Raw genomic sequence first — 24,903 nt, 5'->3', positions numbered from 1 at the left:
AAAAAACCTCAATTGTATATATAAAATATATTATAAGTAAAAGAAGAAAACAAAGACTTTTGAACACATGAACGGTGTTCATCCTCAGTGTTCAAGTTCAGGTGTTCGAAAACCTTTGTTTTTAACTTTTAAAAATAATACCATTTATCTATATAACTGTTTATTATAATTATATACATCAGTTTAATCACGCAACCATGAGTTTCTTAGCATTTTCATCATCATTCTTTGTATTCACAAAACCCCTTGGCGTTGTATGCAGAGAAGGGAGACAGGGATATTCGTTGATACTTGGGAGGGGGTCCAGCCCCCGGCCGCATTTTCCCCGAGATGTAACCGAGTACCGAGACCTTTCCCTGAAAAAAGCGGGACGCCATATCTTAAAAACTAACCATAGAATTTTCTTGAAAATAATCTCATCATGTCTCCCACACCCAAATTACACTGAACGTACAAAATTTAATCTAACCTAACCTAGGGGCATGACAAAAAAAAAAAAAAAAAAAAACGGGGATGGAGCAACACTAGCATACCTCTCAGGAATCTGCCCCCCGGCCAGGTCAGGGAGCGGCATCCTAAGTTAGGTTAAGAAGGCAAGGTCTGGTTAGGTCAGGATACAAACGGCATTCCAATAAAGGTTAGGATTTCTCACACCTAACCCCCTCCCCCTACTCTGCATCCCCTCCAACCAACCCCCTTGATTTCCCGATTCCATTTTCTGTTCATGTCAGATTAAAATTCAATAACAGACGTAAACTTCATACTCTGCAAGATCCACTCTTTGCAACAAAATAGTTGTTGCGGTTGTAACAACACTGAAGTCAGCTCGTGAAGGTCACTGAAGGCTTGTCTTGTTCAAGCAATTACGTCAGGCAGGAAATTGCAAGAATAAAAACGTTGTACCACAAGAGATTGCTGTTGGCATTTTCCTACGCCGGGAGGAAAGAACAACGAATGAATGGAGCGCGCATGCGAACACTGCCTGAGACGTCAATTACTGATTGCTTCTTGTTTCAGTTGTATTCGTGATTTCCGGTGATTTGTTATGCTTTCTTTTCGTTATGCATCTGTCTTCCAGATGACTTTAGTTCTTGGAACTAGTAGACAACAGCAATAAGAACTTTCAGGATGGAACTCGAGAGGCTTACTCCACTTGAAGGTGCGAATCGTCCCTCTTTTTCACGAACTGGCGTATCCCATCTTTCTAAGTTTTTGAGTTGTCGGGTCAAAAAAGTATCTGTTTTAGATAAGCCATATAAAAACTTCAGCCTTCTGCATTGTTGTCAGATTTCCCAGCAAAATCTCCTCAAACGACACGATAATGAGAAGCTCTGAATAATATAAAAATCTTTGAAGCTTGTTTTCTCAAAATGAGCAAAAAATGTCTTACGTCAGTTCGTCAAAGTAGGGACGAAATGACTGGGTTCCGTCTTCGTGCGCAGAGGAACACCTCATTCGTATGTCAAGCGTTGCTCTATCAATTGATTTTGCAAAGTTGCTCTGGGGTTTAACTGGTTAGTAATATAAATTCTGTACGATCAGTCCATTAATGAACTCAGAACACGTTTCCACCCACGTCGAATGTCGCTTGCAAAAGCAGCGTGTGTAGAATGTCCCTTGAAACGTGGCATACACGCCTCTTCTTCTCTCGTTCTTGGGTTGGAAGGTAAACCACAACTTTCAGGAAATGATTCAGCAAATTATGCCTTCACCTTCCATACATCTTGGGCTGGCAAGATACCTGAGCGAAAAAGTTGCAGCAGCAGGCAGTTGCTAGGATCGATTACAGTTTGTATTCGACAATTACTTGTGGGATCCAGACCTGCGGGATTTCCTTTCTCTCAGAGAAATTGGCCTGACATCGGTTCCGGTAATTGGTTTGGGTGAAACCGCATAGTCTCTCTCTCTCTCTCTTTCTCCTCTAAAGCGTAGAAACTTCTCGTCTCTCTCCTTCTCTCTCTAGTGTGGTTCAAACAAAACCTCTCTCATTCTTTTATAAAGAAAAAATTGTTCTCTCTCTCTCTCTCTCTCTCTCTCTTTCTACTCTAAAGTGTACAAACCAATCTTTCTCTTTCTCTCTCTACTATGGTTCAAGCAAAACCTCTCTCGTTCTTTTTTATAGAAAAAAATTCTCTCTCTCTCTTTTCTCTCTCTCTCTCTCTATCCAAGTGCTTCTACAAAACTGTTTCATCCAGTCCTGGTCTTGACGCATCATTCCATTCCTGTTCCTAGTTCATCTGATTAGGAACGGGAATGGAATGATGAGTCAAGACCAAGAACTGGAATGAAACAATTTTTTCAAGTACTAAGAGAGAGAGAGAGAGAGAGAGAGAGAGAGAGAGAGAGAGAGAGAGAGAGAGAGAGAGAGAGAGAGAGAGCAATTTTATTTTTTATAAAAGAATGAGAGCTCTTGTTTGAACCACAGCACACACACACACACAGAGAGAGAGAGAGAGAGAGAGAGAGAGAGAGAGAGAGAGAGAGAGAGAGAGAGAGAGAGAAACAAATTTTTTCTTCATAAAAGAATGAGAGAGGTTTTGCTTGTACCACAGTAAAGAGAGAGAGAGAGAGAGAGAGAGAGAGAGAGAGAGAGAGAGAGAGAGAGAGAGAGAGAGAGAGCTTCAACGCTTTACAACCGCGAGGAACCACCATCCTCCCCCTTCGCAGCCTAGGAATTTTCCCCCACCCAAGCAAAGCTTAATATTCAAGAGGCCATTGGTGACTCAGCTCACGAAATTTACTCAGTCAGAACCAGTGCCCTGAGTGAACTTCGACCTACAACCCGGAGGAAAGCACGAATGCCCAACTCTTTTACTGCCCATAGTAGAAGCATTTGATTCATACCTTCCTAAGGATTGTCTTAGTTGAATCTTGATCATTTTTGAATCACTGGGACAGCAAACTGAAAAAAGTGATTATTCTTTATGTAGCTATATGAAAGTAAATTAGGCTTGTCTCTTTCTATATCATCTATGTCCCAAGCTAGCTATCCTTGGGTTGGTGTATTCACTGGGGTGTCTTCCTTTCCATTCGTAGGACTTCTTATTTTCTATCTTATTCTCATTCTTGATTACTTTCATTCTATCTTTGGGTAAATTCTCTTAATTTTCCGTCCATTCTTCTTGATTCGTATACCTCTCTTTCTTCCTTACTGCCAGATTCTTTTAAGTAATTTCAATATTTCATTTAATAACAGTTAGGAGAAATTAAAACGATCCATTGCAGCAAAGATGTTGCAAGTCTTATACGAATTGTATTGACCACTGTTGCAATAATAATAATAATAATAATAATAATAATAATAATAATAATAATAATAATAATAATAATAATAATGCAATTTTGAATTATATGTGGTGATTCCTTAAGCTGTTAATTTTCCCGGCTATAATTCGCAGAGTCGATTAACTGCTGGGTATCTTAACTAGCAGCTTGGGTCAACAGGGGCACAACAGATTTTTCAGGAAATGGAACCACGTGGTTTCTCTCCCAGCGGGATCGATCTCAGGGTCCCTTGCTGATAAGGTAAGGCTGACAACCGCTAGACCACGTGGGACATGAATAACAATATTAATAAACATACTGCTCCAGTGAGAAATGCTGCTCATGGAGTGCGCATAGGTTATCCCATCTAAGAGAGCTTTCTCTTCGCCTGCATCACAGACAGCACTCGGATCTTCTACCTCACGAGACTAGGCTAGTCCTAGGCGCTTTCATCCTGATCGTTTATTTAACAAATAACAAATAATAATGATGGTAATAACGAAGAAGAAGAAGAAGAAGAAGAAGAAGAAGAAGAAGAAGAAGAAGAAGAAGAAGAGGAAGAAGAAGAAGAAGAAGAAACTGGCCTGCAGAAACTTGTGCGAAGACAAACATTTCGACACTGAAACGGTTTCACTCGACGTCCACTCGCCAATTAGAGAACAAATACGTCATTGTATAGCTCCGTTGCCTTCGCATACCGTCACGAGTTTACGAGAAGAATGCGGGAAATGGGCTCAAGAAATAAGACGACTACTGTCCTTCTTTATAAATTAGATTAGGAATCTTGAGATCAAAACTGCCGATGGGGTCGAGCATGTGAAATCTTTACTGGCTTGTGTTAATGTCTATTTGGTGAAGAGTTGGCAGTACAGTTCCACAAGAGCATAAAGCACTGATTGTCGTAATCTCTCTCTTTCATATATATATTATGTGTGTATATATATATTTAAAGTTAAAGCCCTCCTGGGCCTCTGCATGTAGGCTCATAGGGCAGGCGCTGATCTCCTGTTTCTTAGGCCGACAGCCAGTGGGGGACAGGTCCCAATGTCTATGACACGTGGCCAGTGTGTCGCTAGGCCCACTGTTTGTATATATGTATGTATAACATTCTTAGCTGCTAAATAATGGATGCCCACCTATGCAAAGAACTTCATCAGCACTAGATGCTTAAGGTCAATCAAAGGTGACTGCTGCAACAATGGTATAACATATGGTTCTACCTGGACACTCCTGCCCTTTAGTGCCAATGGCTTGAGATTCTAATCCTACTTCCACTCAGGGAAATGACAGATGAGCCTACCTCTCTCTCCAGAGGCCAATGGTACCCACAAGTCAGGTTGCTCAGTCTACGGAGGACCAGAACAGGCAGTACAACCCGAACACTGTAGAGGATGTGCCAATGGTATGAAAAATTGTTCTACCTGGACACTACTGCCTCTAAAGTGCCAAGAGGTGCCACTGGTTTAGCTACTGGCATAAAATATTCCAAGACATAGAGAAGGACATACTGGTGGGTTGTGGATCCACTGGAGGAAGAAGATGCACATTTAGGGCCAGATAATGCTGCCTACAAAGTGCCAAGAGGTGCCACTGGTTTAGGTACTGGCATAAAATACTCAAAGACATAGAGGAGGACATACTGGTGGGTTGTGGACCCACTGGAGGAAGAAGATGCACATTTAGGGGCAGATAATACTGCCTTTAAAGTGCCAAAAGGTGCCACCGGTTTAAGTAGTGGCATAAAATACCCCAAGGCATAAAGGACATCATTCCGATGGGTTGTGGACCCACTGGAGGAGGAAGATGAACATTTACGGGCAGATAAGTCTCTCCTCCTGAGACTAGCATCAACTGCCACAGAAGGAAAATAACAGCATCACTGGCAGGCCGTTCTGGTACAAAAAACTAGGAAAATATATATATATTCTGTAAGTGTTTGATTATCAAAAGTTCTTGTTAAATGATCTAAAACTGTGCTTCCGTACTATTATTTTTATTATTGCATACGAGAAGCTAGGTTTGCATTTTTCCCGGGTACCCAAATCTGAAGCCTTATTTCGTAATTTCACCTCAAACCAACCACACTTTTGTCCCTGATGCCGAACGAAGAAGTGAGAGAGGGTGGGTCCCCTACGCTCTCGCTCACCTGCCGATAGTGAACTAACTAATTACCTGACCTCAACGACAGGTGAAGCTTTCGCCAAAGGTGATAAAACTTCAAAGAGGCCCCCTTCCACCTTTCGCTCTATGGTGATGTCACCAGAAAGCGTAGCTATTCATAGCTGTAATGTTCCAAAATCTTTAACATAAATTTGTATGAAGTTGCTCACTCACGTACCGAATTACAGGCTACTGTAATGTAATTTCCATTTTTTAAAAAATGGGACGATTTGGGCCAATCACGCCAATCACCCGTCACTGGGATTATGGGTTTTAGACCAGAAATGACCTAAATTACAAGAAAATAAGACGATAATTACGTAAACAAAAACAAACTGAAAAAAGGGAAGGAAATTGGTGACGACGCCCGTCCGTTGGACCATGCATCCGAAATACATTAGCAGAAATTACTCTACGCCCTGTAATTATGTACTCCAGGAGCAGGCCGTAATTACTTGCATTAGTTAAAGCACAATAACCGATTACACCTGAGCATTTCCTGACCGGAGATGATCCATTTCCGCGTTTGACGTTCGATCTCAGTCCAAGACAATTTCCGATAATTCCAATTCGATCCCATCAAGGGTAATGTCGAGTTAAGGTCATTCTCCCAGTTAGGACTGGTTACATTTGGCTTTCTTAGCATTTCAAAGCCTAAGATGCGTCGCCATGTCTGGTTTAATTTGATTTATGAATTGAATTGAATATAGATTTTAGGCCAAAGCCCAAGCACTGGGGACTACGAGGTCATTCAGCGCTGAAACGGAAATTGACAGTAAAAGGTCTGAAAGGTGTAACAGGAGGAAAACCTCAAAGCAGTTGCACTATGAATCGACTGTTAGGTGAGGGTGGAAAGTAAGATGGAAGAAAGAGAACATGAAAGGAGGTACAGTAAATGGAACGAAAGGGGATGCAGCTAGGGGCCGAAGGCACGCTGCAGAGAACCTTATGTAATGCCTACAGTACACCGCGTGAGGTGCACTGACGGTATTACCCCCACAGGGAAATTTGATTTATTAAATCTAGGCTGCCAAGTCAAGGACTGTTGCACTTTCGGCCATTCAGTGCTTAAGGCTTGAGACAGTGAAACAAGGAGTTGGAGTGGCTGGACAGCAAAGTAAAGAGATCCAGAAAATAAAGGAGATGAAGTACTGGATCTAAAGGTGGAACTTGGTGAAAAAAAAAAAACCACAGTTGAACTAAGAAGTGATAACGAGAAACTATGAAATTACCGATGTTGGAGGAACAGCCAGAATTTTAACTTGACACTGTATACTGTTTGGTCTTTGTTACACTTTGATTTTATTACTTATCACAGTTCATATATATACATTATATGCATAATACATACATACATACATACATGTATATACATATATATATATATATATATATATATATATATATATATATATATATATATATATATATATATATGTATGTATATATGCTGCATGTAAGACGGGAGTAATACAATCTCCACGAACAGAAATTCTTATCAGTTCATTTGCCCAAAACACATCACTCATAAATGTCACAACAATGAACAGTTTTGTGCAGTCTGCATACTTATGCAAATGTGAAGGGCCCTTGTATCAACGTCACATAAACTTGAAGGATACTTCAATTACCGTCACATTTTAAGCTAAATGAACGCAATTAATTCAATTAGCCTACACTAGGAACGTTACCTTAATGGACTGCGTAATTTAGTTAACCACACATATATTTTGTTAATATTCAGGAACCATATCTGTTTTTCAAACACTCTGGTTGACATTATATACCATATATATATATATAGATATATATATATATATATATATATATATATATATATATATATATATATATATATATATATATAGAGAGAGAGAGAGAGAGAGAGAGAGAGAGAGAGAGAGAGAGAGAGAGAGAGAGAGAGAGAGAGAATTTCACCATTTTAACTCTGCCCAAATTCTTTATTAAATACTAAGTAGCATCACATTACAAAGTAGGGAGAGAGAGAGAGAGAGAGAGAGAGAGAGAGAGAGAGAGAGAGAGAGAGAGAGAGAGAGAGAGAGAGAGAATGTCTACATTTTAACTCTATACATATTCTTTTCTAAATTCTATGTAACATCACATTACGGAGAGAGAGAGAGAGAGAGAGAGAGAGAGAGAGAGAGAGAGAGAAACTACACGGGGCTTTTTCCAACACCTGTATCATCCTCGGCCTAAAGGCTTCCACAATGCACCATCGACCACTGTAACTGGTGCAGGCACTTGTTGGTCACCATGACAAGCTGTTATTCGAGTTTATCCTCCAAGAACAAAGGAAAGCACGAACAAGCACGAACAAACGGACACATGCACAAAGGCAACGTCATGCATAAATACATGCACAGACAGACACACACACAGACACACGGACACAAAGCTATGCGAGATTAGCATTCGCAATGTGCACAGAGGTCTTGAACTTACGTGATAAAAGTACACAGAGGTCAATTGCAAGATCGGTTTATAGATACAAAGGACGAAATCGTTTCAGAATAGAACAAAAAATAATAAATTCATTAAAAAATAAATAAATACAAAATAAAAGAAGACACATGCGCCTATTGGCATTCTTAAGAATGGGTTCTTTAGTCTAAGTCCTTTCAAGGCCATATTGCCGAGTGTATTTCATAGTCCTAGTTTTGATAAAATTGGTTATATGGTTGCCACTTTAGTTAAGACCATAAAATGTGGTACCATGTTGCATCTTTAGTGAATCCGCAGCAACAATTAGCAGTACTGGTAGAAAAAAAAATAAACATTTTAAATGGCAAAATGCTAAGCAACCCTAACCACCAATCAATAATTAAACATACACAGAACACAAAGAATGTTTTACAAGCTTCCAGCACAAACAAACCCCACAAACGAGAGTCCACCAGGGAGAACAAACAGACACAACCTAAGAACTTGAGTTTGCGAAAGCACGTTTATCAATATATAAACTCCATTATCCGGAACAACTGGTAACTTTTCAACTTTCGTAGGACTGGCTCCGAAGGTTTTGCTCTTTGCAAAGTTCAAGAATTTGAACAGTTAGGTTACAAGAAACCAGAGGGAAGGATGGTAAGGAAATTCACTTAAATAATTTAATGAAAATCAATCTGGTGAATGAAGACGTTTTTCAAGTAGGCCTATACCTCAATTTCTCCAGTGAAACTTCAAATTATCAGAGATTCATTTCAGTAAATGAAGGTGACAGACAAACAGGCCTAAAATTTTCTTACTGTGTTGACCTGAATATTTAAATAAACAATATTGACTATCAGATCAGAAGGAATAAAATAAAGTTGGTGCACGCCAAATAAAAGATGGCGGCTGCAAATCGAACTTAAAAATCTCTTATTAAGAGTCACTAAAATTAAGAACTACGTAAGCAAAGACGAAAGACAAATACCTCTTTATAGGACAAGGGTTCTCTATGTTCCCGAAACGGTTTTCAACACTGACGACTGACGAAACAGTATCAAAACTGCACACGCACACACACACACACACACACACACACACACACACACACACACAGAGAGAGAGAGAGAGAGAGAGAGAGAGAGAGAGAGCTTCACATAAAGGTATGACAAAGCCTTTACGGTCTCAACCAGAAAATTGTACCCACTTAAGTGCACTTCTAACTTAAATCAACCCTACATATAATCTTTTAATATTTATTATCAGGATAATAGGATTACTAGTCCTTGATACGGTAAGAAAGGGGCCAGGATCGATATACAGTAATATACAGTAACCTTACATTACTATAGAGACTTTTGATTTTTCAAAGTTTAGTTGCGAATAAAAAGAGTAAAAATAATAAAGTACATACTTGACTGGTAATTATGCCTAAAGCCAGTTAACAGATCGATAATTTCCAATTAGAAGCACCTCGAATATTTGTAAATCTTTATCGCTCTCTTTGTAAAAATCAGACTAATTTATTTCCCATATCATATACTGAGCGAGGTAAAACGATTTAAGTCTTTTCAAACAAAATTAAAGTGGTAAAAAAGTGTAAACTTTAATCTATTTGGTATATATATTTAAAATTACTTTGCTTTCACTATAAAAGCCTTTAAAACTCTCGAAAAATTACTCATCATCATCATCATCATCATACATCCTAAATATCCTCCATACTGCTTCTTTGTTATGTCCGTCGCGAGTTCTTATCTAGGCCTATGTACACCATACAATGCTATTTCCATTTACTCAAACGTCTAATACAAAGACTTTCTCATAATAGCTTCCTCCTTATCTGACACCACTCTCCTCTTCTCCTATCAGTTCCTACTTTATCGATCGAACCTTACCATACACCTTAACCGGTATACAAAGTGCTGTAATAACAAATTAATTAGTTTCCCCCTAATCACTTGTTTTGGAACTTTACCATAAAGCAGGCGCCTTCCGTACACTTTACAATAATTACTGGCGCCTTTTAATTATCCATCTTACAGTCTCAAGTCATGCAATCATTATCAAAAATTAAATTGCTCCTTCCACCGATGCATCATTCAAATATGGGTTTTTTTTTTTTCTCATCCTCCATTACTCAGGAACGCGTGTTATTCGGATAATATCTCTAAGACTAATTTGCTTCGCCTTTCTCTCGCTATATCCTAAAGAACTAATTCCTCAAGTACTCGATTCACTTCTTGAATCTTCAGAATAACCGTTATTTCTTTATTAATTTCTGTTCACTTTGCCATTGATTACCACACTTTGTTGTTTTGTCTACTGTGCACAGACATGAACATACAAAATGCATATTTATATCACTTTGTTTCACTGTTTGTTTTTATCTACAGCCCTCCACAGGGATAACTCCCTCTCTGGCGGGCCCTGGTACGTTTTCCAAATAAGGTGCTTCTTATATCTTACAACTGTCTTTCAGCGTTTTCTCGCCATTATCGTAGCTCCTGCAGAATAGTTGAGTCTTTAATTCTTTTTTAAATTTGTATTCTTCTTGTGTGCTCTTCACTTCAGGCGGTATTTTGTTGCATAGTCTTGGCGAGCAGTGAACAAATGCCCTCTCGCCTGACCTACAATTTGTTCAACGTTCAAATAGCCTATGTGCTTCACTTGCACGTCTGATTACAATATTCATTTCGGGTCTAAAGAAGCTATATTTGCCGTACCTTAATAAACTGTTTGAGTACGATGGTGATTACTATTCACAAAAATATATTAAGAGTATATATACTTGACTAGATACTAAAAGAACACTCAGGGGGCTTTAGCCACTGTAGTGAAGACAGCGTGGGCAACGCGGCCGCCCTTTCCCTCCGAAAGATAAGAATTGTTTACCCAAAAGGCGTGACGCTTACTGTAGCTCGGCGAGGCAATCATGTTATAAATTATATGATCGTATACAGTCTGGATTTTAAGGGAACGTTTCCATGAGATATGGTTCCTTGCTTTTTCAGGTTCGGCATTGCAGTTGCAAATTATTATGTCAAAGTGCTTAGAAAATAGAAGCGATTTGCAAATGCCGTTTTAACTGCGTACCTAAACATAGTCCAATAATCTTTCTGTGGTCGATGAAACAGCAAATTTAGGTCATATTAAAAGATTGTAAGACTTTCCATATTGGTACATAGGCCAACGTTTGATCTAAAAAAAAATAAATTATTGACTTTCATAAGAATGCTGGTTTTTAATTAAATAACATGCTCTGTTACAGTGAAATGTAATACATTACATTCATGGATTTGCTTTTTAAGCATTCACAATTTGATTGCTTCAATATTGTCAATGGGGTTGGGAGGGGTGTTGCAAGCACCCAGCCCACGCCCAGGCCCCGCCCACTAATGTAAACTCTCCCGGCATTCAGTTACTAAAAGCCATACAAGCAAACTACTAGATTGTTAGGGTAAGTATCAGAACTTAAAAAAACAATTTGTGATATGGAGATGCTGTGCCATCCAATCGCAAGAAAACAAAGTTGATATGTTGTTAATGTAAGATTCAAGGTTACATTATATCAAAACCTCATCACATCAACAGCTATTACTATACTCATAGGATCTCATTGTTTACACGCACCATGCTTTCCCATTGTCAACTTACCTTCACGAAATTCCCTCTGTAACTGCACACCACAACCGTTCCTTCGGCAATGCACTTGTTTGACACAACGCGAGCTGTTTATATAATCAAGTGTCGGGATGAGTATTCTTGACTGATCACCACGTCCAGTCACACTAGCAACGGAGTTAGAAACAGGCAGCCGTTCTTCGTTAAACATCCGAACCGACTGAACGAGAAGCCGAGGAAACCTCCCTCGCCTAACTCCTGCAGATATCGACTGCGTTAAAGCCGTCTTCTTCTCCTCACTGCCTGCTCGGAAAACACACACACAAGCGTTTTCCTATGGCAGAGGCCAGGCGAAGGGGCTCTTTCTTACAGGTTTACGCGGTTGTTGGAGTAGGAGGGGAGGAGGAGGAGGAGGCGGAGTGGGAGACGAGTCGTCGATTAACCAACGGCCGTACGCATAAACATAGCCGCCGGCCGCGACGTACGAAAACCTCTGTATAAAAGTTCTCTAACTCGCCAGGAGAAAGAAAACGGGATCTAGCAGCGTTCGCGAAGAAAACGATAAATCGCCTGACGGACGATTCAATGACATTGCATTATGCCTTTCGCTTGTTTTGGCCGGGTCACGATGACGAAGCAAGATTCCCGCTGAAACACAAACAAGAGGCACAATGGGGTACCTTGCCTTGCAAAACCGGCTCGGCTCTTTGGCCCTTTCTTACCGGTTAACGAATATCTCGCTTTGACGTCAGTGGCTGGTCGCAATTTTGGTGGCAGGGGTCTAGGTGGGACCTTGGGTCAATTTTGGTCCAGAATGATGCGCGAGTTTGACCTTCTCGAAGATTTTATGATGAAAATGGCGCTCGGAGATGGAAGAGAGGCTTCAGATTGATGTAATTGATAGAATTGACTTAGAATATGCACATGATGCTATTTTAATCAGCAAGACACCACAAGATTTACAAATTTGTTTAGAAGAATGAGTCACACATCTAGAGAGACTGAACTTAAAATAAATCTTGGATAACAGAAATAATGAAGACAGGGTATGAAGAAAGGGATGAATTAACCTAAAAGGAAAAGAGATTAAAGATTTTGAATCTTTTACATCTTTAGGAACAATGATATCCACTACAGGTTCTCTTGTTGGAATTTAGTGACAGACTGAAAAAATCCAAACCAAACAATGGGCAGATTGAGTAAGATTTGGGAATAAAATAAACTGAAATTACACTCGAAAAATGAGATTGTACATGTCTCACGCGATCTGTATTGCTATACGGACGTGAATCACGGTTTGACAATGAAACTGTCTCAAAGATTTTTTCGATTTGGAAAAAAAAGCTTTAGCGTGAATATTAGAAGTCACGTGGCACGATAGAGTTACAAATGATACCACAAAGAAAAATGACCCACTTGGACAAGAAAGGAGGCGTGAGATTTGTGGAAGATAAAGCACTCGAAAGACATTCTCCGTTGGACTTTATAGCCTATTAAAAGAAGTAATAACTAGCTATGTAACAAAACAAAAACAAAAAAAGATAGAAAAATTAGCAACTTTTCCATTCACTGAAAGCATGTACAACCATTAATATTACGATGTATTGAACTGAATATAGAATTTAGGCCAAAGACTAAGCACTGTGACCTATGAGGTCATTCGTGGAAAACATTCTCTCAATTCATTTTTCCACGTCTTTACGTTAAGATAAAATAACAGATAAAAGATGAGATTAACTGGCAAAGGATTAATTAATACGATGTGGAAGAAATATCACAGTATCTCAAGCACCTTACTATATTTTTGACAGTATGACTGCACAGTATATCCTTCAAGAAATAATATGGCCCGAAAGGAAACAATAGTAATAGTAACCAGTATTTCCACTTGATACAACCTGTATGCAATTACAAAGTAAATGGCACTGCTGAAATAATTTTGAAATAAAATCGGGCACCTGTTGGCCAAGGGTTTAAAGGCTATACCTGTGTCTTTAGCTCAGCAACTTTCTAAAAATCTAGAAAAAACTATAAACATTTCACATCACCAATTGAGAATGATCTCTTGGTAAGTTTATAAATCTTACTTAGCTTAGAGCAGGATTAACAGAGTACCCTTTACTAGAGTACCGTCAATAAGTTACGCTCCGGGCATAACACTACGTAACCAAATCTAACCTAACGTAACCTAATTGTCTTGACGCATCCTTACTTAGCAGGGTCCTTGAGGTCTAGCTATACCCCAGGCTACCAATAACTATAGTTAGTACCCTGGGCCCTGGACTCCCGGCCCAATTCGTCAGAGCACTGGAAATTTCTGAAACTAACCTACAACGTACCCATGAGAGTTCCGTAACATTCAAAATATGGACGCTACTTATCTTTCGCAAAGTACACATTTGCGACTCAACAAAGCGTACAGGTTGCATTATAAAATCACTCAAGAAATGCACGTTCATTAAATATTTAACGAACTCGTCACCGTTTTCCGAAAATGTCGAGAAATCCCGCACTGAAATGCAAGAATAGCTTGGAAATGCGTCACAACTCACTGGCAGTGGGTAGATGATTCATGATGCTGTTCTCTAATTTGGAAAAGACCGGTAATTAGCGTGGGTGATCAATGGAGGAGGAATGAACCGATGTCATTACTGGTAATCAGAAATCGATCATTACTGGTCGGCCAGAAGTAACCGCAAATTCATATTTGTCGAATTTAACCAGGCTATGACATAAGGTACGACCTACCGTGACCACGCATGCGCACGACCTTCGACACTATAGGGACAAAACAGAAGCGTCTTTGACACAACACCAGACTGTACTGAAACGTCAAAGAATAAATAATTTCCTGAAAAAAATGGAATCAATGTAAATTATGTATAACACTCTTAAGATTTCCTCAATAAATGTTTAAATTTCTATATTTTCAGACTTTTTAAATGAATGAGGTTTCCTGTATTCTTCGCATTGGGTGTCTCTTAGTTAGTGACAGTTATTTTAGTTCATTATCATCTGCAGTCTTTTTGAAGATTGTATTTTTATATGAAAAAAATTCGAAAAAAGTCATAGTTAGTGTATGAGAGCAATCCTATTGCAAAATAAAAAATACCAACTTTCTATTCAAGCGCTTAATAAAATTTTATAGTATACCAATTATTTAAGATACGTTTTCTAAACGATTCGCACCAAAGAAAACGTAAATATTTAGAGGGTAACTCTTTTATAAGATACTCTAAGCATTATCCTTTATTTTGAAAGATGAGTCTACTTTTTCAGTCACTGAGGAGGAGAGAGAGAGAGAGTATATTAGTAGCATATAAAATCCGCATAGGCAATATGAAAAAAGTAATATTCGTATCGTTTATAAATTTGGTAGTATTACGGATCTGGGTAATATCTATTAAGTTTCCGACGAAACTTGACATTGCATGCAAATGATAGTGACTTTGTTACTGCTCAGTGTGTGTGTATCGTATGTTCAAAAGAATTATGTTCTTTGTAAAATAATTTTGAAGGGTAAGGTATGTAGTTGGCTGCTTCTTATGCTTCAGCACACACATCGTTTGACAATTATTACCTTTGTCAAATCAGGCAGGATTTTGTTCTGAAACCATAAAAATTTATTTTTATTGACTGTGCATATAAAAAAATTCTTTTTTTATATAAAGTTATCATTCTCCTAGAAGTCTCTGGTAAGTTTGATTTTAGACTGTTACTATGTATAGTCCGGTTTTCCACAATATACCTGTTTCTAGATGACATTTCGTCATAAATGCCCGCGTATTTTCCAAAATAAAATTAGATGCAGCAAATTAAGAACCTGGTGTTTAGGTAGCTTTAGTTCGACTGCTTTCGTAGCATGTCAGCAAGGACCAGTATTTCTCATACTTGACAGTTACCTGTATCTAATCACAAAGGAGTGATGAAAAATGTAATTCGACGTAATTTTGTTATCCAAATACTTTACAACATTTACAGAGCTTTCGAGAACTTGCAATGATATTTCTCTTCTGAGCAAAGGAATTCTCATTCGTAAATAAATGCTGAGCTGGATGTGATGAATTTCAACATGGTACTGATGTTTTTCACTGACGTCTGCCCTCAAAATGTAAATAAATACCAAATTATTCGTCTGTAAAAGATTCGAAACAGGTCCTCAGTTTTTAAAACTCAAAATCTTAGGAATGATTTCAAACACAACAACGACAGGAAGGTGTTCTATATTTCATAATGGATACAATATAATTAAGTATGAAGTGACAGTTTTAGCGCTACGAACATCTTAAAACCTTCTCGAGAAGAACAGTTTTCATTCAAATGTGCTTTGTTCAAAGAGACTTAACATGAAGTTTTATTCAGATCTGAGAACAGCATCTTCAGACAGAGTCACTTAGGGACCTGTTTTTTATTTTTTTTTTAAATAGGTAGGCTATAACTTCACTAAACGCCTTTGTTTGTTTTTGTTTTTGTTTTTTTTGGCTTGGACGAGATCGATTTTATCTACCAAAAAACTTTGCTTTGTTAAGTCTCTTTATAAAAAAAAAAAAAATAGACAGAAAAACCAGCGTTTTAATAAAAGCTTAACTACAGAACCTAGAGCTTGTTTATGGGTGCAACTAGCCTTTGCTCTGTCATCTACAATAATTGCAGTTTGAAATGGTACAAAGTTCAATTTGACATCCTTGTTTCATTTATTTTGAAGCAGCAGTGAGCAACACAAGTGTACGTACACACAAAAAGAGAAGATATTCTTTTCACTCCTCCAGAATTACAGACACTAATATAAAACGCAAAGATCAAGTGACCTCGACGTGCCCAGGGGAGGGGGTATGCAAAAAAAATATCTAAAATATTTTATCACTGGTTTAATACATACATATCTATACTTTATCACAGGCATTTTCACAAGATTTGAAAAAAAAAAAATTGTCTGGGTTTTCAGTATACAACTGCCTTAAATTTTTTCTTTTTTTTTTTTTGTAAGATGTCTCCAGTTTTAACCCTTCTTCTCTCGCAAGAAGGCAAAATTCCTGGCTCAGAAAACGGAGGAGAAGGACACACGCACAGAGAGAAGGCTGGATGTGTGTGTCCTCCTGAGACATCTCTAACACATACAGTACAGAACCGAAAGGGGGCACTCTTACGTATTTTTCCAAAAAAAAAAAAAAAAAAAATAAAAGCACAATGTCTAGGTTATCACAGGTTTGGGTAAGTTAACTTTCACACAGCGAATTCGAATACACATGGCCAGGGGCTTAACAACAACTTTTTCTATAAGAACACAGAAATCGATTTCAGAAATTGGTAAGTATTTTCCACTATTCAGAGAGCTACGCTAGGTCTGTTACAACCCTAGCTGCGTAAAGATACGAGGTTAAATAAAAAAAACAAGAAGAGTTATCACAATTAGCACTATGAGAAACAAAAGTCAATATTGCAGCTCACCGGTATATTATCACTAACAGCAACCCCCCAAAACGACTCGTTTTCAGTGCTATACACACAAACACACGCACAGCCCCTGCATTCTGCAAAGGATGTCTACAGTGCGAAGGCAGGAGGTGTCACAGAGGACAGTGATCATCAACAAATCCTTTTCGCCTTCAGCAATGCTTTCCAAGTTGCTTGAGGACTCTCCACGATTGTGTGAAACGGAATTTAGCGGGTCATTTTGGAAGGTGGGGCTTCTTTGCTTATTCTCTCGGCCAGATGATCACTGAATTTGATGACAGGCTCTTTTTGCCTGGGTCAGAACTGGCATGGAATATGCCTGGAGCTTTTCAGAGAGAGGTTGTTGACACCAACTCGAAAATGTCCATATGACCTTACTTTTAATGTATAAAAAAGATTTCACTGTGCAATGTCTGTGGTGACATTACAATGTTTTTTTTACTCACCGAAGAGCATAGTCAACACTATATCTCTTCTTTTCCTACAATGAAAATTTGAATATGAATGCTGAATTATCGTTTATGAAAAGTGTGTGATGATGATAATCTATAATGAACATCTGACAAGTCAGGCTAAATCACCGCATCTTAGCTGCCAACCAGGACGTCCTGTAGTGGTAGACCACTCTTCTTCTTGAATTTACAAGAAGCAACACCTACAGGGACGTCAAAACACTGCGCTTGCATTACCAATCCTTGCAACAACAGCAGCAGCTTTCCATATTTCAGCCAGACCATAACACCTCAAGCACCAACCAACACCAGATGATGAAGTGCCTCGTTGTTGTTCGAGGGAATCTTGGTCTTAGCAGAACAACCTGGGAGCGCATTTGACGATGTAGCATCCAGCACAGTATCCGCAGCCGCAGTACATTCCCTCTCCACAGCTTCCGTGTTCGAGCCAGTTGCCACCACAGCGTTCTCCTGGGCCCTGAATTCGAAGGAGAACTCACTTTAGTGATTGTTTTGGCATCCATGTACTTAATTTTTACCCTGTAAGTAGCTGTACGAGCTAGTAAATGTGATGCAACTGAAAGGTGGACTAAACCAGTCTACAATGATCAACTTGATGCAGTTAAATCTCTCTTTCCACTTGTAGAAAACAATGACGAGAGCTCAAAATACTTTCACATTACTTGAGACACAAAGAACTACAAATAATTAAATAGATAAGCCCACCTTTGCGCACTCAAGATTTCCACACCATCCAACTGCAGTTCCATACTTGCACTTGCTCAGGTCCTGCTCTGTCTGGTGTGATCCAGGGCAGAGAGGACTGGCAGAAACCAATCTGTGGAAAGAAGAAAGATATGGTTTATTAATATTTATAATTAGATTCGATGTACTTTAGACCATTATTCTAAAATGCAGATTAAGTGGCCGCAAGAGGTCGAAAGTTCAAAAGGGGTACTTTGCCAAAAAAAAAAAAAAAAAAAAAAAAAAAAACTGGTATTCATTCTGAGGGACTTTTCTGCCACAAAAGTGAAAAAATAAAATAAAATTGTGCAGTATATTATTTCATCAATCAGTAATCAGCGTTGAGATTTGAAGCCAGGCAACAATTTGTAAACTAAACGAGTAGACAGCTTAATTTCAGTCACTCATTTCACTGCCATGAACAATGTTCAAATGAACAATTCTGAGAGAGAAGCAAGCCACTAAAAAAAGAAAAAGAACACGTAAGCTTTGCTCTCTCTCTAGAGAGGAACATCATAGAAAATATAAAAGTAAAACCATTAAAATTAGTCTACAAAACACTGACTTAAACACATAAAAAAAATTCAGTCCTAGACTCTCTGGCCACAAAAAAAAAAAAAAAAAGAAAAACAGGATGTCTGGCGGGGACCAGTAAGCCTAGAGCGGCTGAGTAATTGTCTTGTCAATTTAAAAAGGAAGAGGAAACGCATAAAGAAAGCAATAACACCTGCTATCAGGCACAAGTGCCCGGGCAGATGGGTACAACTAACCGTTAAATACAATTTTGTTCTTCTCTCTCTCTCTCTCTCTCTCTTGCTCTCTTTTTTAAATATGCTCTAGAAACACGCACACACGCCAAGGAGAACGAGGACATGTGTACCTAAGTTTGTGGTTTAGTTATACGTTTTTAAATATTTGAACGTACATGCATGCTTATATAACACACACATATATATACATACATATACATATACATATACAGTACATATACATATACATAATATGAAAAACAGGCAGTCCACTGTTTTATATTTTATTCTTTGCTAACTTTTCAAAGTAAAGCCTTACCACCAGGGCGAAAAACGAGGTACAGAAATTAACAGCAATGCAGAAATGACTCAAATATAACTAAAATGAAGTAATATACTGTACAGAATTTAAAAGCAGAAACAAGTGGTTAATACCAAGCTAATGCCTTTAAATATTGGTACTGAATGATCATAGCGCGCGCGCGCGTGTGTGTGTGTGTGTGTATGTGTGTGTGTGTGTCAAAAATATTGTTGAAAACTGGCTTGAACCGAAAGAAATCCGACAATTTTATAATGATTAAATAACGACACCCTTTGTGCACGGCAAGTGTTTGACGTTGCATGTTGTCCTAAGAAGAAGAAGAAGAAGAAGAAGAAGAAGAAGAAGAAGAAGAAGAAGAAGAAGAAGGACAAGAAAAAGGAGGAAGTGATCAAACTATGGTAATGGTCAGTCCTCCGTCTGTCTGGCACTCTACTAAAAAAAAAAAAAAAAAAAATTGAAAGAGAAAACTTGACAGCGTCACGGAGTCCGCCAGGACACGTATCCAAAAGTTCAACGCCCCTTCCCTTTCCTGAGGGAAGGCAGCCGTATGAATTGCTAAGGGCCTGAGAGGGGAATTAGAGGGGGATGAAGTGGCAGTGGCGGCAGCGGCGCCGGCGTAGGCAAGGGCGAGGGTCCACTACCCTCCCTCAATCCTATTAAGAGAAAGAGGGGCGTTCCACGAGACCGCCGCCCGTCCTTCGTGAGGATCTTCCTTGTAATTGCGCGCCGGCGGCAGCCCGCAGCTGCGTGAATAACGCCAGTCAAGGGGAGATGATTGGTAAGTAACAGGGAATAAATCTCTCTCTCTCTCTCTCTCTCTCTCTCTCTCTGGGGCGAGGGAGGAGTTGTTGTTGTTTTCGTTCATCTCTTAAATATGGGCTTTTGGTGACCTTGAGTGCCTGGTAACAACCGGATTCCCAGACAGGGCAGTGATAGAACGAGGGGTATAATACCACGTGCTTTTAGAATATGCTTCCTCTTCCTGTTCTCTCGAGTATACGACACACACACACACACACACACACACACACACACACACACACACACACACACACACACACACACACACACACATATATATATATATATATATATATATATATATATATATATATATATATATATGTGTGTGTGTGTGTGTGTGTGTGTGTATATATAAAGTCAAAGAATATCTAAAGAAACTGTACCAGACCACAGCCACATTACGTTTCCTTGTACTAAAATCCTGCAGTTATCTGGTGAAAGCTTCCGACTCCACATTCCCTACGAAATGGAGCAGACTATTTCCATAAGAGTGCCAGCTTCGAACAGCCACTTATAATAAAACTGTAGTTATGTGGTGGTTTAAATTCTTTAGCAAATGACTGGGTACACGATTTTGATGTACTTTACAAATTTTTAAGGAGACTGAGCCAGAAGTAGCTACTCAGATCGAGAAAAGTCTGAGGACAACCAGTTGAACACAAAAGAGCCTCAGTCCAGATCAAACCGGTTCATACCAGTTTTGAAGACTGGCCCCCTAGCGGATGTTATCAACGCCAACGAGGTCTGGAGACCTTGTGGTCTATTATACCGGCCGCGTGAAGCGTGCACAAGGAAACGGCAGCAGTACAAAGCAGAGGTCACAAGCTCAGATTAAGCAGAAAGTGAGGCGACCTCACAGCAGAATTGGAGCGGGTACCGGCTGAATGAGTAGGGTCATTGATTTGTCGGAAAGCCTTTGATTTGAGTTGCTCTGAAGGCCAATATTCCATTCGGGAGCGGATGCCGCGTGATTCTTTTTACTTTGATTAGAGATAATACGACCTGAGGTCACTTCAAACATTTCCTTTTCTCAATTATAGTGTATAATACATTTCTCAGTAATATAACCAGCGATATTCAAATCTGATTCCACATCTCTTTGAAGTCAAATTACACTGAAATTAATTTGTTTTTCGTACTGTTTCCTAGGACTGAAAATAAACAAAATGTACACAGGAGTAAACTTATAAACAAAGTGTTTTTAATGGGTGTTCCCCATTCAGGTGATGATACGGAATATCGATGATTCTACGGAAAAGAAGTCACCTAAGTGATTAGCACTGATTAAGGAATTTCTCTTAACAATTGTTTCATAGTGCAACTGCGAGCTTTTCCCCCTGTTACACCTTTCAAACCTTCTTATTGTCAATTTCCGTTTCAGCGGTGAATGACCTCATAGGCCCCACCGCATTGGGCCTAAATCCTCTATTCTAACTTCTGATAATCTAACAGAGGAGCTTGTAAATTTACATAATTTTAATGGAAGTCGGAATTTCACCCACTGAAGCCTAGAACTACCCTATATACAAATTGTGCAAGTACTTAAGTACTTTCCATTTGCGCAGAACTTTGCAATGCCTTTGACTAAGTGTAAAGTACTTTGTAATGCATTTTGCTTGGTGTAAAGCGCTTTCTTAAATTTCTCATTACTTTCTTTCATTTGTTGTTAAATATCAGCAACTTTCTGGCTAAATCACCAATTCAGAGAACTTTTGAATTTTCTCTTATCTATAGCTGCTGATTTCTCTCACATATAATGACAGCCACCATTCTCTACAACTGCTGACTTCTCTCGCATATAATGAGAGCCACCCTTCTCTATAACTGCTGATTTCTCTCACATATAATGAGTGCCAGCCTTATCTGCAACTGCTGATTTCTCTCACATATAATGAGAGCCACCCTTACTATAACTGCTGATTTCTCTCACATATAATGAGAGCCACCATTCTCTATAAATGCTGATTTCTCTCACATATAATGAAAGCCATCCTTGTCTACAACTGCTGATTTTTCTCACATATAATGAGAGCCACCCTTCTCTATAACTGCTGATTTCTCTCATATATAATGACAGCCACCCTTATCGACAACTGCTGATTTCTCCCACATATAATGAGAGTCACCCTTCTCTATAACTGCTGATTTCTCTCACATATAATGAGAGTCACCCTTATCTATAAATGCTGATTTCTCTCATATATAATGAGAGCCACGTAAGAAACATGGAACGCAGTAGGGGGGGATTCGCTCACTGCCCAACAAACGCAGGACCTTTTATCATTTATACGCTTCACATGGCAATGAATCCTGACCGGGCGCCCCCCACCCCCCCTCTTAAATTAGGGTACCCAAAAGAGGATTCATGAGGGTACAGACACTTCGTCACCCCCAGACCAGAGTGGCAATAATAAGTGTCTCGACTGTAATGCCCAAAGAACCTTAGCAAACAATGTACCGCCACAGGGAGGAAGGGTCAGGGTACAGAAGAGATCTGTAATAACACACACACACACACAAACACAACACACACACACACACACACACACACACACACACACACACACACACATATATATATATATATATATATATATAGAGAGAGAGAGAGAGAGAGAGAGAGAGAGAGAGAGAGAGAGAGAGAGAGCTAGTAATACCCTTTAATATCTTATTCTCTTTCTCATGGGAATAGCTCGTACCCAAAGCGAATTATATATGATAAGGGCATCAGAATTCAAGATTATTAAAAGTAACCATCTTTAAACGAAATCTCCTTCCTGTGTGTGCTGCGTAACTTCGTAGCCAGGAATGGTGAGGTTATGTTACATAAAGTTATTTATAAGCTGGGCTAGCTAGTTTAGGTACAGTACGTGTTATGTAAAGTTATTTTTAAGTTAGGTTAGTTTAGGTAGAGTGAGGGTAATTTTGGTCGACGTAACTATAGGTTTGGTAATGTTGGGTTAGGTAAACTTTTTTTTTAAGTTAGGTAAACTTTTTTTCAAGTTAGGTTAGGTTAGTTTGGTAAATTTTTAGCTTCAAGTTAGGTTAGGTTAGGTAAACTTTGTTTTTCAAGTTAGTTTAGGTTAGTTAGGTAAATTTTTATCTTCAAGTTAGGTTAAGTTAGGTAAACGTTTTTTTAAGTTAGGTTATGTTAGGTTAACTTTTTTCAAGTTAGGTTATGTTAGGTAACCTATTTTTTTTTCAAGTCAGGTTAGGTTAAGTAATTTTTTTCAAGTTAGTTTAGGTAAGATAATTTTTTTCAAGTTATATTAGGTTAGATAATTTTTTTTCAAGTTAGTTTAGGTAACAATTTTTTTTCAAGTTAGTTTAGGTAAGATAATTTTTTTTCAAGTTAGGTTAGGTTAGGTAAGCTAAAGGTAATCTGCATGAGGTGACTGTAGGTTAAGAACACTATTTTTAAGCAAGGTTAGGTTAGCTATGGTATGGTTCTAAAGATGTGCATCCAAAACAAACGCATTGATAACAGAGAGGACACAAAGTCTGACAATAAGTAAATTGTATACCGATTAAACTGAAGTCATAAGATTCTTGTCAGAGAAAAGCTGTTATATCAGACAGGAACAGTCAGTAGAACCGCCAAAATTCGATAATCATTATCAAGAAGGGACACTCTGAATGAAGTAACTTCTCCTATCACATCTTACACTGTTACTGTCAATAACGTTTGTAATAATAATGAAAATGTAGAGGAATGTAACAACTCATCTGTCACAAAAAGCTTTTGTTATTACTGGAAACCACAAATAAAAACTGCTCGTGCCCTTAGCACGTGAACTTAAAAAAGAAAAATCCCGATAGCGTCCCGCTATAGGGAAGCGTAGCGACAGGAACTTGATTCAAGCAAGAAAAGTTCGAGCTTTCCTTCGTAGGACATTCCCTCAAGAGGCCCAAGATCAATAAGAAGAAGGGAGAGCCGGAGTCACTGTAAGAAGAAGAAGAAGAAGAAGAAGAAGAAGAAGAAGAAGAGAGAGAGAGAGAGAGAGAGAGAGAGAGAGAGAGAGAGAGAGAGAGAGGGGACGACCGCACGCAACGACATGGGATACCAAAACGGAGGAGGAGGAGGAGGAGGAGGAGGAGGAGGAGGAGGAGGCCAATAGGATAATCATTCGGAGCGATGTGTGGATACCCGCATCTTCCCATCTACCCATTCTCTCTTCCCACTACGCGAAGTCTGGACTCCTTTTACAAGTAGTCGAGCGCCGGACCGTCCGCCTCTTTCAGCTGCTGAACTCTCTCTCTCCCTCCTCCCCCTCCCACCTTTAAAAAGCATCTCAATCTGTCCTCAAAACGTCTATATCCTCCACCTTTCGGTGGGCATGTCATGCGAGTACCCAGTGGCCCTCTTATGACACTCGCTCTCGAGTCACAACCCCAAGAAGCAAACTGACACGTCGTTGAATTCGTCCACTCGAACTGCGTAGAAAGTGTCCCCCCTCAGTCTGGGTCTCTCTCTCTCTCTCTCTCTCTCTCTCTCTCTCTCTCTCTCTATTACCAAGATGACACGGCCACGTAACAGGGGCAATGAAGGTGGTGGTATCCTATTTATAGCCAGCTGAATGTCCTTGGCTAAGGACACGAGAGTGCATTTGGGAAGGAACAGACGACTGAGTACCTTACAAGAGGGCAGTCTACGAAGTCAATTGCAACAGGGTTCAGCTTAGACGCAGAAGGGGAAAAGGGGGTGAAATTGCACCCGAGTTCAGCTTAGATGAAAAATGAAAAATAGGGTCGAGTGTGGTTACGTTTTCAAAAGCTTCAGATGAGGCATCTCAGGGAATTCGAGTTGATGATAATTAATTCATCATAATTCATTTTTCTCTTCACGAGAATATTTTCAGTGCCAGAATGGCCCCTTCAACTTTCA

General features: G+C 39.1%; 2 protein-coding genes across 2 annotated transcripts in view; both read right to left on the bottom strand.

Moving 5' to 3' along the window:
- The window catches only part of LOC136852392 (ATP-binding cassette sub-family C member 3-like), a 57,577-nt gene extending 45,625 nt beyond the window's left edge, over nt 1-11,952 (bottom strand). The window contains exon 1 of the mRNA XM_067126986.1: nt 11,527-11,952. The gene's annotated coding sequence lies outside the window, so the exon portion shown is untranslated. The remainder of the gene's footprint in view (nt 1-11,526) is intronic.
- A 3,748-nt stretch (nt 11,953-15,700) lies between these two features.
- Nucleotides 15,701-24,903, bottom strand: part of LOC136852396 (neuroparsin-A-like) — a 27,413-nt gene continuing 18,210 nt past the window's right edge. The window contains exons 3-4 of the mRNA XM_067126995.1: nt 18,126-18,237; nt 15,701-17,877 (exon numbers count right to left, since the gene is read on the bottom strand). Coding sequence (XP_066983096.1) covers nt 17,752-17,877; nt 18,126-18,237 — 238 coding nt within the window. The 3' untranslated portion in view covers nt 15,701-17,751. The remainder of the gene's footprint in view (nt 17,878-18,125; nt 18,238-24,903) is intronic.

The sequence above is a fragment of the Macrobrachium rosenbergii genome, chromosome 25 (genome assembly GCF_040412425.1).
Source record: "Macrobrachium rosenbergii isolate ZJJX-2024 chromosome 25, ASM4041242v1, whole genome shotgun sequence".
Taxonomy (NCBI): domain Eukaryota; kingdom Metazoa; phylum Arthropoda; class Malacostraca; order Decapoda; family Palaemonidae; genus Macrobrachium; species Macrobrachium rosenbergii.
Note: the sequence above shows the minus strand (reverse complement) of the source record. Positions and strands in the feature narration are given on the sequence as shown.